The sequence below is a fragment of the Sparus aurata genome, chromosome 12, assembly GCF_900880675.1.
Source record: "Sparus aurata chromosome 12, fSpaAur1.1, whole genome shotgun sequence".
Lineage (NCBI taxonomy): Eukaryota > Metazoa > Chordata > Actinopteri > Spariformes > Sparidae > Sparus > Sparus aurata.
In genome coordinates this window covers 26,585,578-26,603,189 of record NC_044198.1, presented here as the reverse complement: position 1 = coordinate 26,603,189, position 17,612 = coordinate 26,585,578, and the positions used below count along the sequence as shown (strand labels likewise).

Here is a 17,612-nt window from a genome sequence, read left to right as displayed (position 1 = left end):
TTTGTTCTCTTTCCCTCGGTGTGTTATTGGTTCAGAGTCCACGCCAACAGAAGTTCCTCTCTCCTACGGAAAAGACAGCTCCTCAAACGCCTCATCATTAGTCCCGCTTTTAATTTAGTTTGTGACGTCACAGAGTCAAACATTTGCATAATTTATGCCTTGGCAAGTGATAATCGATCGATCGCAGCTGCTCTGTTGTTGTGAGCGTTGCTGCCTCAGGCGTGTGTCAGCTGACCAATCAGAGCAGACCGGGTGTTCAGGAGGCGGGGCCTTAAAGAGACAGGAGCTAAAACAGACGGAGGAGGATAACAGTTTCAAAAACACAGACAAACACCTCAAACATTTCAGAGTTTTATTACTGAGGAGACAGCTCGTTTAATTAAGCACTGATCCATTCATTATATCGTTTAAATATCCATTTTAATGAGGGAAACACGTGAGAGATGATCAACACTGACAGTTCGTCTCGTTCGACTACATTTCCCTTTAATGTTTCTTTGTTTTCATGTCCGCGTCGTCCCTTTGACTTCCAGCTGTCGTCCAGAATGAGACGGCTGCAATAAATACCATTATTTTGTCTGGAGTATGTGAAACAGGTGAGCTGCTCTGACACTCGTTACCTTCGTTTATTCACCTTCGCTCGCTGTGTGAGTGAATAAATGAAGGTAAATTCCTCTCAGGAGTGAAACACGAGTCGGTGTTAAAGCATGAAGGCAAAAAGCAGAAGCAGCAACCGTCAATTAGCACTTCATAAGAAATAAACAACAATTCTGCTTCATTCACTTTGTTTTCACCGTTTTAGAAACTTCAGTCTGTTTCGGTCGTTTTCTAACTTCTCTGTAGCCTCCTGAGCGAAATCTGAGGAGTATTTATAGGATTTACAATTTGACAACACGGCTTTTTATTTGAGGCTGTGTAGAAATGATGCCTAAAAGCACAACATGTACAGAAAGTCTGATTCTGCAGGTGCGTATTGCTGCGTATGTGTCAGTACTGGTTTGCTAAAAGTTGCTGGAAGTTACAGATATTTGTAGTGTCGACACACGAAACAGAAGGTTTATTAAAAAGGTTTAATCCAGTTTTTCTTGTCAACTATTATCACCAAGAAGTGCTTTTTTACAAATCTGCCTTTTCGGTGATTTTTTAAAAAATACAATACATCTCAGTGGCTTATTATTGCCACATTTACTCATGATTTTGAAGGTTAAAAGTGCTTTTATTTGATATTTAACTTATTGTCAACTAATCTCATGAAAAGACCAAATATAAAATATATCTCTGCGCTGTCTGTGGGTCATATCGTCCTAAAACAGCCGGGAGAGAAACGTATCTGCGTCTGTGTTCTGTCAGTCAGGTTTGTCACGCTTCTCTTTTATAAATCTTCAGTTTTTGTAGAAACACAAGCTTCATTTCTGCTTCCACAATTATCCATTTTCTCTCAGTCGTCATTACTGAACGTACAAATGATGATCAGTGGTTAATCTATAGCCTATGTATGTGTTAATGGTAGTAAAGGAACATTTCTTTGGTCTTTTCATTCGATTTGTTGGAATTTAAAATGATGCAATATCACCAGACTGATCATTTAAATGTGCTCTGATCAGATTCAGTCAGACCCGACGACTAAACTAGATATATTAAAAACTCATAAAGAAGTTCAGAGGGAAAGTTTCACACAGATCAGCTCCTTTAATACCGACAGCTTCAGTTCAGCTGGTGGTTCTGATATTGCTGTTAACATGAGAAAATATATAAATATATATAAATATGATGTGCTGCGACATCTTTGGCACTTTTTTAGAATCAACTATTGCTCTTTCATGAAGCGAACACATTTCATTTAATAATAACTGTGTGAAGCTCAATTCTGCCACGAGCAGGAAACCAAACTAAAAGTTCCACAAAATAAAACAGAAATATTCTTTTTCTCAAGTTTTGAGATTCTGATCTCTGAGCTATGATGTGTTACTACTTATAAAAATCAGAATATTATTTTAAATCTAAGTTAAAACGTGGTTAGCATAAATTATGAGCCACTTTGTAAAACTGTGATATTACTGTGAGTAAAGTAAATATTGTAAGTTATTAATCAGAATCATACAAAGTCAAAACTACGATGACTCGCTAAGTCGGGCCGTCGTAAAATAAAAATACCCTCACAGCAGATCATCCGAGCTGAAAACAGGCACCTGTATTAGAAAACTACCAAAAAACTGAAAATAAACTGTAACTGAATCCTTCTCTACTTTATAAAGTCATTAATATTTATATTTCTAGTCACACCAAATCCTGACCATCGTTTCTCTTTTCGTGGCAGAAACTCGCCTCCATACTTGCTGTTTATTGCACGACATGCGTTATAAATAAAAGCATTTCATCTTGTTCTGTACTTCTAATTGTGTTTCTAAGCATCATTTTCTACACGAGCCTCGTCATCTTTATATCTGTAGAGCTGCGTAGTTTTAGCGAAATGCTGGTGATGGACCGAGTAGCTGCCCACACGGACAACGACAGAAACTTTAAATAAATCAAAGGGACACAAAAGTGTCGCTGTTGGTGGAAAACTGCCGTCATCGAGTGTTTTCTGTGCAGGTTAGATTTATATTTCAGTGCGGATCGTTAAGATGAAACTTTCATCTTTCTTCGGATAACAAACACTTTAGAAGTAATTTCCATTTGGTCGACTTCTGCAGATGTTCAGACGGATAATGTGCAGCACACTTTTGTGTCCCGAGCTTTCATCTGCGTCATCATTTTCATCCACTTGCGTTTATTCTGGTCATTTACCGACATCATCAACCTACGGAAGCCCAGAGAGGCAAGAGAGGAAAAAAAAAAAGTCTGATCAAAACTAATTTCTCTCCTGACTTCTACGTTACTTTATTCATACATGAAAACAGGTGATTTGATTTTGTCAGAATCATTTTTATGATAACAAAAAACAAAACAGGTGAAAAAAAGGTTTTGCTGGATCGTATTTCAAAGTTTCTGAAAATAACATTCTTCTGTGAAGCGGAGATAATAAGTTTTAACATTTCCTCTTGTTTTAAACACTCGTTAAAACCCTCGTGAGGTCGAAACGAGTATTACAATAACAGAAAAACTTTTTTTTTTTTTTACTTAAAAAAGTGAAAAAAACCAAAATAAGCCAGAAATCTTTTTACATCCTCATCTTTAACAGATGGAGAAAAATAAAAAATTCAATTAAATTCTGACAAAACAAACATTTTTCAACCGTTTTCATGTTTGAGATAATAAGTTTTAACATTTCCTCTTGTTTTAAACACTCGTTAAAACCCTCGTGTGGTCGAAACGAGTATTACAACCACAACAAAAAAACGCTTCTGACAAAACTTTTTTTTGACTTAAAATAAGTAAAAAACAGAAAATAAGTCAGGGATCCTGAAAAAACTTTCTTTTTCCTACCTCACATTTTACAGATGGAGAAAAAGAAGCTTTAAGAAGAGATTCTGACAAAACAAACATTTTTCAACCATTTTCATGTTTGACAAAAATAAGAAACTTAGAACAATGATCCTTGTGTTCAAATCAGATCAGACTTGGAAAATAAATCAACAGAATGTTTCTTGTCCTCTCAGGGCTTCCGTACAAACCTCTCGGATTGCAACAACTTTCCACTTTCCATCCTCCAACTTGAGTTTACCTTCTGCTCTTCTGTCCACAGACATCACGTCCGACTCTGCGAAGGCACCAAACTATTTCTAAGGTTGTGCAGTCAGTATGTGCCGTCACTCTCTGAGATCAACATTAAGCTTCTCAGGTGTTTAAATAAACATTTTTTTTAGAGGTTTTTAAGGATTTCTTTATCTTCAAGCTGATCCGTCACCGTCCTTCTGTCGGCCTTCTCACCTCGAGCGCTTGATGTTTCAGCTGCGGTGTGAGTCACTAGTGGTGGTTTGGTGAGCCGGCCTCGAGTGATGGACATGGAGTGTTTTAGAGTTCTGGAGTTGGAGTCCTCTCTCTCCGGTGGCTACATGTGCTGTAACGCCTCCTGGGCCTGTTCTGTGTACACGTCGTCTTTCCCCGCCCACGAGCCCACGTCGAACTGCGCGCTCCGCTGCGAGCCACGCTGCTTGTCGCGCGAGAAGAAACTAAACCTGAGAGGAGAAGAGGACGGAGAGAAGACAGAGGAGATGTGATGAGTGTGGCAGCAGGTTTACAGCTACACGTCTGTCTGTAGTGTCTGCAGCAGTTAGCCGTGTTAGAGAGGTTACATTTTACAGCAATATGTGGCATTTAACAACAGCAGTACATCAAAACTGTATTATTTTTGGCAAATTAATGGCGGATTCAGTCGTCGTCTCTTCATCTTCACGCTGATGGAGAGTCAGGTGAAGTTTCGTCGTCCACAAAACATTTCAGGAGCTTCACAGTGAAACACGATGCAGCATTCTGCTACAATGAAACTTCTCCTGACTTCCCGTCAGCATCGAGCTGAAGAGACGGTGACTGAATTTTCATATTTGAGTGAACTTCTCCTTTAATTTATGACACAAAAATACAGAAGATTATAACTGGATTTAACTCATTTTATGGAAACTGTGAATGTACTCGAGTCAAACCTTCGCTTAAAAGCATAATTACGACTAAAGAGGCACTTTTAAGATTTACTGTATTTTCGTTTTCAGGTCAATCTCATTTTCAATGGGAGTGCTACGGGCACTTTAGCGATAGCATCAAAATCTCTATTTTTAAAACAGTAAGAAGTCTCGACACAACATGAAACTTTGCTGGTAGTATCACCAGGGTCTCTACACATGAACACGAGCATTGAGAACATTGTTTGTGTACACAGAGTTTACTAAAAGAAGCTTTTTGAACAACTCACGTTAGCAGTAGCTTGTTCCGCTCGCCGCCGTCCTGCCAGTGGAGAAGTGTCGATCTCAGAATGTGACGTAACCTGGAGGACAGTTAAGGTGGAACGCTCCTAAAGCTTAGTTCCATATAAATGCAGGATAATTTGTTGTTTTGTCGTTAGTGAAAAACAATATTGTTTCTTATATGAGGCTCCTTTTTCAACTTCAAGGTCAATATTGTTTTTCACTGACGACAAAACAACAAATTATCCAGCATTTATATGGAACTAAGCTTTAGGAGCGTTCCACCTTAACTGTCCTCCAGGTTACGTCACATTCTGAGATCGACACTTCTCCACTGGCAGGACGGCGGCGAGCGGAACAAGCTACTGCTAACGTGAGTTGTTCAAAAACCTTCTTTTTAGTAAACTCTGTGTACACAAACAATGTTCTCAATGCTCGTGTTCATGTGTAGAGACCCTGGTGATACTACCAGCAAAGTTTCATGTTGTGTCGAGACTTCTTACTGTTTTAAAAATAGAGATTTTGATGCTATCGTAAAAGTGCCCGTAGCACTCCCATTGAAAATGAGTTTGACCTGAAAACGAAAATACAGTAAATCTTAAAAGTGCCTCTTTCGTTGCAATTATGCTTTTAAATGAAAGTTTGACTCACATACATTCACAAAAAAAGCCTTGATTGCATTTTGGCGAGAGTTTCACTTTAATAAACGTTAAGTCTTGAATTAGCTTCCATCACTAACTCTAGCCAAAGTGTTTTAGTTTTTTAATGATTCCTCTGAGTTTGGCGCTCAGACGTTGAGTTGTTACTGCGGTCAGTGAGGGGAAAAGACGAGACAGACTACATGTTGATATTCTGACTGGCTGATTCGTTTGATCCACAATCCTCCCGATCTACAGTGTTAGTGATGAGACAGCCCCACAATCAGCCAATCAGAATACTACAGAGGTGGTAAATAAAGGCTCAGTAAGCGAACCCCGGGACATGCAGGGGGATGTAAGCTGTTAGCTGAGGAAGTGACAGACTCTGAAGCCAACCGAATATAGAGTCATACAAGTGATACGAGACGTCTGATTGGCTGTAAAGTGGGGTCATCTGGGATCAAACCAGCCGCCACCATCGGCATAATGGCTGTGAAGATCCTGTTACACAGAGGTGAAGACAACACAAAGCACAAACAGGAAGAGATATAAACAGAGAGGAGGAGGAGGAGGAGGAGGAGGAGGAGGAGGAGGACGGACAGGGAGGGGAGACAGGGACCACGTCAACCTTTGACCTCAGTTTGACCCAAAACTTCCAAGAAAAAGTTCCCGTTAAAAACTCAAACAAGAGACGTCGTCATGCCTTAGTTCATTTTAGTGAAGGTGGAAAAAAAACAGGACGTGTGGAGGCGCAAGAACACACGACATGATTATATACACATAATTATACTGCTGTGGTTCTTGTTGATGACATTTTGTTACCTAATCAATCAATCAGTCTTTCTAAACGTGTGACTACGTGTGCACACGCAGGGGAAGCAGGATATTATCAGACAAGCTCGAGCAAAGATTTAATTTGCACGTGTCTTGAAGAGTAATATGTAAATGTTTGAGCATGCAGGGTTCATTGTAATCACTCAGCGCATGCAGAGTAATCTGAGTGACTGTGATTTGAATCTCAAAGTGACGGCAGGCAGACTGCAGGTGTGACGGAGGAGGAGGGTGACGGAGGTGGAAGCGTGCGAGTGCGACATACAGGCGTTTGATTCCCGACTCTGGCTGAGCTGCAGAACGAGAGCGAGTCCTCAGGTCCGGTGAAGGAGAAGGACTGGGAGTGACCATCTCGTCCTCCGTTTCCTCGCTGCAAAAACAAACCGTCATTATTATCAACGACTTAGAATTGAATCTCGTCAGCTCGGATGTCTGTGAGTACCTTTTGTAGTAGGCCAGCTCCTCCTGCAGCAGGAACACTTTGGCCTTGAGCTCGTTCCTCTCGTGCAGGACGTCCCTCAGCTCCTGCAGGGTGAACCGGGGCCGGTTGGGGTCCTTCGGGTCCAGGCCTCCCGCGTCCTCATCGCACAACGCCTCCTGCGGACAGACGGATGCATCACAAAGAGGAAGCAAAACCAGAGAAAAGGAAGGAAGGACGGGAAGGGAAGGAAGTGAGGATACCTTGGTAAAATATTGGAACACAGCAGGCATGTCCTCATCGCACATCGCCTCCTGGTGGCAAACGATGAACTCTAAGTCAGATCAGGCCTCGTTCCAATAAATATGTTCGCCCTTCCCTCCTCCCTTTACGCTTACACTCTGCTTTTTTCACTCAGCACACTGAAAAATGAACTCCTGACAGGCGCTGACAACACATGCAGCTGGCAGAAGTCGCTCATGCGTCGAACAACAACAAGAAAAGCCGTCATTTGTATCAATATGTGACCTAATACGATGTTTAAGTCCAACTGAAATCCCCAGCGGGTGACTGGGAGACTGGAGTGATGTCACAGGCAGACGACGTGCTGCTGGTGGATTTAAAGAATAAACACCCGAATCCAACCAGACCGAGAACATGTGCAGCTACATTTACATGCTGCTGCTGCTGCAGCTGATCTAACTTGCAAACTTTCTTATTTTCTGGTGAATGTTTGTTTGGTGGCTGATTCAACAAGCCACCTTTCAGAACAAGAGCAGGAAGTATAAAGCTGGTTGTTTAAAAGTCTGCGGTTCTTGTTCTGCAGGTGGCTTCCAAGCTCTCAGTCAGTTTCCATCCACATGATTTTATGCCCGTTTTAAAGCTTTTGAGCTGAAGTTATGTACACCTGACTTATTTGTATCTTCAGCTTCCTCTGAGGAAAAACATGCAGCAAACAAAATATCAGATGTGAGCAGGTGTGAATTCTGTGACAGAACTTACATTTGATTTCAGCTGGACTTTAAACAAACGTTTCTATTGTCACAGTTTGGGATCACGGTGCACTGAAGCACGTCTCTGAGTGCTGTTAGCGTCCGAGCTGCTCTATATTTAGAAAGGTCATCGGTGCAGCCGTCCAGACAGTCTCACCCAGTTGGAGCGACAAATCCTTCCGACTCTCTGTTAGTTGGTCAGCACCATGCCGAGCGATTCTCACGGGTCACACAAATGTTAGTCCACTAGCTGCTTTCTTTTTCTTTCTACTCATGTGGTCGTTGTTCTGAGAGGGGAGTGCAGGTTTGGAGTTAGAGTCGGGACAATCACACCACTCTGCTTCACTAACTAGCACTTCTTTATTACCCAGAGCAACACTGCCTCGTCCTCAGCCTCCTCCTCCTCCTCCTCCTCCTCCTCGTGTCCCTCCGGGCTGAGGGAACCAGGCAGGGCTGGCAGGGGAGGATCAACCCCACCCAGCATCAGCTCAGACGGGTCAGAAGTGTCTGACCAGCCCTCAGCACCCAACACCACTGACGCAGCTTTACCACGCTGGTGGAGTAAAAGATACTGATAAGTCATAATCCACACCTCACCTGACTGTCCATCAGGATAATGAGGGAATTTACATTAACAGGTGAACTGTTCCTTTAAAGGGATATTCTGGTGTAAGTTTAATCCATGGTCTAAATCAATGTGAGACTGTGTTAGACTCCCTCTCCAGAGATCAAGTTAGCAGACCGCTAATTTACGGAGTTTTATCAACCTCAGAAACGACCGCACGACAACAATACACTGCAGTAAATGGATCCAAATATAAACCGCCACCAAAAAGCCACAAATAATGCTCAGAACAGCACCAAACTTCAGCAACAGTACAAATAGGGTCTCAGCACATAGTCCGGGGCATCTAACCTCCGCTAGCTTAGCTGGATTTCTACTGAAAAGCTGACTAAATTTACCACTCTTCTGCAGCAGCTTCCTGTTGACGGGAAGTCCCGACGAGTCGATTACCGAGTGCAGTAGAGTTCCGCGGCTCATGGATGAAAATGTATGATTATGACTCCATGGAAAAGCAATCAAAGTTCATATGTGTCTTACCTGCCAGTTTTAACAGTTATTATCGAGAGCGGACAGGGAAAAGAACAGAATTGAGCATTTCTAACCGCACTCGGTAATCGACTCGTCGGGACTTCCCCGACCCGGAAGCTGATGGAGGAGAGTTGAAATCTGTTTTTAGCTTCACAATAGAAATCCAGCTAAGCTAGCGGAGGTTAGATGCCCCGGACTATGTGCTGAGACCCTATTTGTACTGTTGCTGAAGTTTGGTGCTGTTCTGAGCATTATTTGTGGCTTTTTGGTGGCGGTTTATATTTGGATCCATTTACTGCAGTGTATTGTTGTCATGCGGTCGTTTCTGAGGTTGATAAAACTCCGTAAATTAGCAGTCTGCTAACTTGATCTCTCGAGAGGGAGTCTAACACAGTTTCACGGTGTGTTAGACCATGGATTAAACTTACGCTGGAATATCCCTTTAACCTTTTAGATAAGATAGACTGAGGGGGAAAGAGGAACAGACTTAAACTTGGACTTCACTCTAACATCTGTGCTGCGTTACCTCTGCAGGTGAGGGGGGCTGAGGTGGCTGTTCTTCGGGGTTCTGGGCTGGAAGTTCTCCTTGAAGTCGTTCCCTCAAGCGTGCGATTTCCTGCCGAAGGGCACCGACTTCCTGCCCCCGCGCCTGAGCGCTGGCCTCCAGTTCCACCTTCTGTTCGATCAGAGCTTTCCCCTGCGCCTCCACCACCGAGATTTTATGTCTCAAGTCGTGGTTGATTTTCATGAGGCGCGACTGCTGCTGCTGGAGCTGCAAACACACGAGGAAAACACAGGAAAATCATGAAAAACATGCTGAGATATGAGAGGAAACAGCTGAAAAACCTTATTATCAAGTGCACCCCGTTTTAAAAGGTGCACTTTGTGTACACAGCCATGATTAATGTTATCACACCGACGCCTTTCCTGCTCAGACTGCCTCGTTTATCTGCAGGAAACACTAAATTCACAGTTAACTGACCCATGTTTCAGATATTGTTTTTTGCCTCGACCTGCTATATGTCTTTATCCTCCTACTCTATCAAATCTACTGCAGCTATAAATAGCTTTATGTTGTGCAACATCTAAATGTGAGCGCCCGCTCAGGCCTGCTGAAATTAGACTGGACTGAATCGTGTTGCTGCGCTTCAACAAACAGAATTCATTCCAGCAGAATAATCGTTTATTCTCTGGATTGTTAAGAATAGAGCTGCAACTATTATAATCCATCAGATGTCATCTATTCAGTGAATCTGTGATATTAACTCTATAAACCAGCTTATTACTGCAGCTCTAACATGCCAGCGGCTACATGAGATAACTGCATGTGTGACATCATCTTACTGCTTCTATGTCCTCGTTCTTCAGCGTGAGCTCTCGGTCTTTGGCTCTGATCTCGTCTCTCTGCTTGTCCACCACCTCTTTCAGCTTCTTCATCACCTGCCTCTCTCTCTCCGTCATACCTGCTGGCCACAGAGAGGAGACGGTGAGGGAGGGAGAGAAGGCACACACGAAAAACAAGCAGGCATAATACATCTTTAATCACAAACAGTTTTATGCTTTATAATCTGTTTTTATTAGAGGAGAGTCATTAGAGGGAGCTGCACAGAAGGAAGTCTGATTTGTGTGCAAGCATGCATGCACGTGTGAGTGTGTGTGTGTGTGTGTGTGTGTGTGCGTGTCTAGCAGGTGTGCCTGTACACTGAGGCTGGTTTGTCCACAGTAGGTCAGAGTGACTGTGTCCTCTGTGTGAAACCACGAGAGCCTCTGATGCAGATACAAGACTGGCTCGCGGTCAGACACAGAGAAGGCTTCCTTTGTGTGTGTGTGTGTGTGTGTGTGTGTGTGTGTGTGTGTGTGTGTGTGCAGAGCGGTGAGAGAGCGTGTCAGAGGGAAAGTTTCCTGCAAAACCAGAACACGAGCAGCAGGTAGCAAACAATCTAGCTCCTTCTAATTGTATTTATCACTTATGATAACTGTGACGTCTGTACGGTAATGCTAACAAATTAGCTTAGCATAAAGACAACACTGGTTGCCGACCAGGCAGTGCTGAATAATTAATGAGCTTTACAGGCAGGCAGATTATCTTACCTTCAGATGGAGCCACGCTAGCAGTTTCCACCTGTTTTCAGTGTTTATGCTAAGCTAAGCTAAACTGGTGGCTCTACATTCATATTTACTGAACAAACGTGAGATTGGTATCAATTCTCATCTAACTCTCAACAGGTCAGGTATATTCAGGCTTTTAATGATTATTTTCATTATCAATTTTACATAATTTTCTTGTTTGGTTCAAAAAACTGTCAATAAAACTGGTGAAAAAACAAAACTAATGTCACCAATTAACTTCTTTTCTCCCTCCGACAGTCCAAAACCTCCAAAGACGAAACAGAAAAAAAACAGAAATCCTCACACTGGTTTGGAGATTGAACTATTAATCGACCAGTTGCTGCAGCTAAACATCAACGACAAACACTCTTAATATAAAATTATATTTTTAAAGTGCGCCTTCCTTCAACAGCACCAGTTTCACTGCAGACTCCTGAAGGTGTTTCTAACAGTGAGTCTTATTTCCTGAATGACGTCCGGAGGATTTATCACAACATAAGAGTATCTAAAGTGAATAACAGCAGCTCCTCTGTGTGTCTGCAGCCTCTCACCCTCGTGCCTCTGCAGGTCCTCCTCACTCATGGGGTCTTTGATGGACATGTTGGTGAGGAGACTTTTGTTCTCCTCCTGCAGCTGAGCGATCTGAGTGAGGAGGTCCTGAGCTTCTCCTCTCCAGACGTCCTCCACCAGCTCCAACTCCTGCAGTCACACAGGAAGACACAGATGACATCATTTCTGATAAACTGAAGGGTGAAGTGTTCCTTTATGTGTTGAGAAAGATCTGGATGTTTTTCTGAAACTTTATATGATGTTTTTTACATATGATGCTCTTATAGAAAATCCGGTTATTAACAAGTTTTGTTTATTCCTTGTAAAAAGCGTCAGTTTGTTGAGGCGTCGCTGTTCCAGTCTGTCTGCTTCTGTGTTACAGCTCGTCTTATCTGCAAACACTAACGTACTGAGTCACCACTTACATTAATTTTATAAAAGAAGGCATTTTATTGAAGGCAATATATCAAATTCTGCAAATACAGTAAACAGAAGCCAATACAGGAAACTTCTGTGTCACCTGTGGAGAAAACCTCCAGACTCCCTTGAAAAAACACACGATTTATGAGTTGTTGAGTTACGAGAAACTTAATTAACTTTGTAAAAAGCTGTCTCAGATAAATTCTTAATTATTTGTGCCTTCGTATAAATTCAGCAGATGTTAAACATCGAGCTCATTCTTTCTTTGTGTACAAAAACGTCCCAGTGATTTTCCTGTTTATCTGCATTAAGGGCGGTGAAGTGAGATCCGATCACAGGTGTTCACTCCAACTACAACGCATCACTGCAGATTAAACTAGCTGACATGTATGAACGAGTTCAAGTAAATGATCTGAATATGAATATTTCTGAGGATGACGCCTGTTGATATTTGATTCACATCAGTGAACTGTTGTGTCCTGTATCAAAGCTTCAGCTCTGGTTCTGTTGCTCCTCTGGTTTATTCAGGTTTTCCTTTGATTTGTCGTCGTCTGTTTGCAGAGAAAAGCTCGACGGTGCTCTCAGATCTGAATCTGTCTCCACAGGAAGGATTCACACGCTTGTTTCCAAAGATGTGGAGACGAGAAGACCGTAAAGACGTCTGATTATCTGTTTATGATGAGGAGAAGAGACTAAAGGGTAACTCCACCAAGTTTACACATTACAGAGTGTTTACAGGTCTTGTGGAGTACAAAGCCTTCAGTGACTCCAGAGGAAGCTGCATGTAATCTGATTACTAGAAAGTTGAGGTCACGCCCCTCCGGTGGACCCCATGGGACCTTATCTGTCAATTATAAAGATGAATTTTCAAGTCAGTGAAGTCTCAGTTTGTTGTCGTGTTAAAGACGTCGTCTCGCTCAACACACGTCACCAACACCAACATGGCCGCCACAACTCGGCACAGAGAAGTTACCCGAAAAGATGAAAATCACAATAAATCTGCAGTAATGTGAGCTGAGAATCTAATCGCCACTAACTGAGCGTGCATCACTAAGTACACTGAAAGTAAAACCCTGATGCTTCCAGTCGACGTCGTCCTGTCCTCCCATCTACACTTTACACGTTCCCACCACAGACTTCCATGTCGGCGCGTGTTTTTGCCGCAGTTTGGTTTGTTATCCACGTGAACGACACAGGAGCCGACTGTCCTCTCAGTCACGGCACACAGATCCACTTTATCACCCTCATGAGACGGTTGTTAACCAGCTGAACCTGTGACCGTGTTCACCGTCGCTCCGTCACCGTCACGAGAAACATTAACTTGTTTTTATAGCAGCAGCAGACCGACTGTGAGCTGTGACCTTCGTTTGTAAGTATTCAGACGGGACGGAACGTCTGTGATACTCGATACTGAGTTTGAATACGATCTCATCAGCAGAGGTGGAGAACGTTTACTAAAGGACCGGACTTCAGTAGCATTTTGATGCATTTTGACTCAATCATTTCCATTTCACGCTATTTTATACCTCTTTCTTCTGCAGCTGTAGTTGTTTTTGTTCATTACACTTCACCGTCAGTCTTGTTTTTAGTTTTGTTTGTCTGCTTGACGCTTCTTGTCACATTTAAGACGTCTGTGTTGTTTCCAGTTCAATTAAAAATACATTAAAACGACAAAGGTGGCTTCATTTGTATTGTTACGTGTTCACGACCCACAGAAGGTGAATGTATCGCAGTTTGATGGAGAACACTTTTGCTCAAAATGTCTCTACTTTGGTGCATTCAATATGTAAGACTGGCCACCGAGCGAGTAAGGGGCAGAATACCACCAGAGTAATTGCTAACTGCTGCTAGCTGTAGCTGTTAGCCAGTTAGCAAGGTTAGCTGTGAAGCTAGCAGCCCGTACCGGGAGCTCGGAGCACCAGGTATATGTTGGTGTTTACACTGCTAACACATGAGCTTTACACCGGGAGCTAGCAGGTTAGCATGTTACACATACTCCACACTGGTGATGTTTTAAATGTTTTCAATCATTGTGCGTACTGCACCTTTAAAGCAGCCATTATGTAGTTTTTGTAACTTAAAATAACATCTTACAGGATCAGTTTGACCACAGAGTTTCTTGTAATAGATCCAACAGTGTCTCCATCACAGTTACAGTTCAGTTCAGCCCGACCGGCTTCATGTTTCTGTCAGCAGCAGCGTGATTAGTTAGTTTTTGTTTCCTTCACTCAGATTATAATATTTATTCTCTGCTGTGACTCGATGACTAATTGGAAACAATCTCACATCTGACAAATATAACTCGAGTGTGACAGAAGAAACATTTTCCTGCTGACTCAGGAACAAAGTTTCCTTCAGCCGTCACCAAACTAAACAAACAGGAACTATCTGACCGAGTGGCTGAGATCAAGTAACTAAGTACATGTACTCGAGTATCTCGTCTTCACTGGAGTATTTACATTTCATGATGATCTGAGGGAATGTGTTCACTCCATGACATTAATCTGATAGTTTATAAATCAACAGCTGAGAGCAGAACATAAAGAGCTTTTTAAATATGATGCTTTGTAATGAGACATCTGTAATACTTACAATCTGAATAATCAATTAGTTGATTCGTCAATGACCAAAAACCAAATCAGCCACTGTTGCAATAAATAATAATTATAATACTTTAGTTACAATTTCTATGGAAGACCTGCAGACGGCGTAGTTACATTTACTCAAGTAAATAAGACATTTTCAATTTTTAATGGAAGATTTTTACATGTAAATTGATTTATTGGTACTTTTACTGAGTAAATAACACTTAAAATACTTTAATAACATTTCCAATGGAGGACTTCTACTTGTGAATAGAGTAATTGTACTTTTACTCAAGTAAATATGACTTAAAATACTTAAGTTACAATTTATTGGAATACTTTTACTTTCAGATGGCGTAGTTACATCTACTCAAAGTATCAGAATACTTGAGTGACATTTTTTAATTTCAATGGAGGATTTTTACTTGTAAATGGATTTATTGGTACTTTAACTTGAGTAAATGCACTTAAAATACTTTAATGACATTTCCAATGGAGGACTTCTACTTGTGAATAGGGTAATTGTACTTTTACTCAAGTAAATATGACCTGAAATACTTTAGTTTAGTTTAATTTCTTTGGAATACATTCACTTGCAGATGGAGTTACATTTACTCAAGTAAATAAGACTCAGAATAATTCAGACATTTAGACATTTTCAATTTACAATAGAGGATTTTAACTTGTAAATGGATTTATTGGTACTTTTACTCAAGTAATAATGCTTAAAATACCTAAATGATAATTTCTTTGTAAGATTTATACTCAAATAAGTAAATATCAGAATACTAAAGTGATATTTTTTATTTTAATGGAGGATTTTTACTTGTAAATGGAGTAAATGTTATTTTTACTAAATTAATCAAAGTTATAATATTGATCTGGATTATAATCGGATGTGAACGCTTCACCTCTCATTGTGATTACTGGCTGACCTGGTGTCAGTCAGTGTGTGTGCGCCACTTGTAAACCACATGTTTAATCTGATCCTGGGTCAGTACTCTGTGTGGTTCTGTGTGGTTCTGTGTTAGCGGGCCTGTCTCGGTGCAGCAGCAGACCTTCCGGTGCTTCTTCTCCTTCTCCAGCCGGTCCAGCCGCTCCAGCCGCAGCTTGTCCAGCTCCAGCCGCAGCTCCTCGGTCTCCGGGCTGATGCTGGTCCGGCTCACCATCACCTCCAGGATCTCCAGCACCCGAACCACTTTGGGCATGAGCCTGGACAGAGCCTCGCAGCCGTACTGGTCTATGATCCGCTCGAACTCCTGGCCCACCACCGCGGCGATGTCGTACACGTCCATCACCGTGAGGTCGGCCACATTCTTCTCCAGGGCCGACCCGGAGTCCTCCATGTCGGGATAGTTCGGCCCGCCCCGGTTTCCTCTTATGTTTCCTCCGCCGCAGCAAACTTCCTTCCCCGGAGGAACAAATCTGTTAAGTTAGCTAAACTCTACGACTTTAGCGTCATAAACTACCAACAAAACCCGCGTCAGACAGCGTCAAACACCGCGACTATCGCCGGTCCATCCCCGGCGGCTGAGTCCGGCTTCTAGTTCGAATTGTTTGGGTAAATATCGGCTGTGGCCCATCGCTGTCCGGCCCGTCCTGCCCGTCCTGTCCGTCCCTGCTGCGGGCTGCCGCTGACCACCATCATCAAGTCCGCCATATTGGATCTGCGCACTTCCTGCTACGCGTTTCAAAATAAAACCACTATTGACGAATGCGCTGCAACGATTCCTGTAACATTTTTACCAAATTAAAAAAATTATTTGCCACCTTTGTTAGAATGTAACTAAGTAGACTGAGTAGTAATGTTTAGTTGAGTGGCAGCATGGCAGCCACCAACATCGGTGCATGTGTTGGGGCTATTCATTATTTTGTAATATAATTGCCACATTTATTTATTTTGTTAATGTTTCGATGAGTACAAGTTAGTTAATTAGTTTGATTACAATATGAGTAGCATTTTTTTGTGATTTTGAATATTTGCACTGGCACAGGTGAATCTATATATAGGACTCGGCAGGTGGTGGGAAGGGTTTATGTTTTTTTTTTACCAGGGTGACTGGGCGGGAGAGACTCAGATGCCATTGTCAATTGTTTGCCACTCAAAAGGAAAATAAACCGCAAAACCTACCACAATGACTGGAAAATTGTTTTGTAACATTCCTGCAGAAGATTCACTCTTTAAGAGCCTCAGTGGCCATTTGATTTTGATTTTGTAGATAATGTTTTTTATTTGGACAAAGGGCATTATTATTTAGAACAAATGCACCAATAATTACTGTAAGTCACTTTGGACAAAAGAGTGTCTACTAAATGTAAATGATTTAATCTACTCCTCTACACTTCATAGGTAAATATTGTACTGTTTACTCCAGACAGCTTTAGTTATTACACAGCAACCAGTGAACGTTCACTGGACCCCCCACAGCCCTCAGGGAAGAGTCCAAAAAGGTTCTCAGTACACAAAATAGCCTCAGAGAACCTTTAGGGAACGTTCCCTGAGGGTTCTCTACAGGTTTCTGTAAAATTAACCTTGAAAGAACTTCCTGTGACGTTCTTTAAAGATTACATAAAAATAACTTCTAGGGAGCCTTTAGGGAACATCACCTGTTGCTTGGATGCCTAAACATTAAAGCATTGCTTAATATGATGAGTCATATATTAGTATGAAAAAAGGCCATTAAGCACAATGAATACTTACATCTTGGTACTGATAGGCTTCCTGTACTTTAGTATGACTTTAAATGCACAACTACTTTTTAAACTGCGTAAACTCTCAATACTTCCTCTACTCCTGCGACTTTCTTTGCAGATTCAGATTATTAGTCAAAAATATAATCAGATAATAAACTGTGATGTTTGATTATCAGGGATGGAAGAAGGATTCAGATTATTTACCAAATTATTTCACTTATTCTGGACTGTAAACATTCTCCATTTAAAAAGTACATGATTTGAATACAAGTCTGTAAGTTTTATAAGCAAAATAAAAAGTAAAGGCACTCAAAATAATGATAAATGAATGTTAATACAATAAATCAAATTAATTGCTTATTACCACAGATGCATCAATTTGTAGTTAACATTTTATTTTTGTAGTTGAGTCGAATGGAGCTGGTTTTAACTATTTTATAAA

General features: G+C 41.6%; 1 protein-coding gene across 4 annotated transcripts; it reads right to left on the bottom strand.

Annotated features, from left to right (window-relative positions):
* Positions 1-338: 338 nt before the first annotated feature.
* rilpl1 (Rab interacting lysosomal protein-like 1) lies at positions 339-16,152 on the bottom strand. 4 transcript variants are annotated; one of them, XM_030436290.1, is made up of 10 exons: positions 15,535-16,152; positions 11,474-11,621; positions 10,158-10,276; positions 9,340-9,585; positions 8,088-8,273; positions 6,992-7,042; positions 6,753-6,907; positions 6,576-6,680; positions 5,893-5,980; positions 3,983-4,118 (listed from the first exon to the last, which is right to left on the bottom strand). In XM_030436290.1, exons 1-10 carry the CDS (start codon positions 15,820-15,822, stop codon positions 4,113-4,115), a joined length of 1,392 nt encoding a protein of 463 aa, XP_030292150.1. In that variant the 5' UTR covers positions 15,823-16,152; the 3' UTR covers positions 3,983-4,112. The 4 variants fall into 4 exon arrangements, with proteins under 4 accessions (XP_030292149.1, XP_030292152.1, XP_030292150.1 ...); XM_030436289.1 differs by lacking the exon at positions 5,893-5,980 and having other exon boundaries at positions 339-4,118; XM_030436291.1 differs by lacking the exon at positions 3,983-4,118 and having other exon boundaries at positions 5,887-5,980.
* Positions 16,153-17,612: the final 1,460 nt, after the last annotated feature.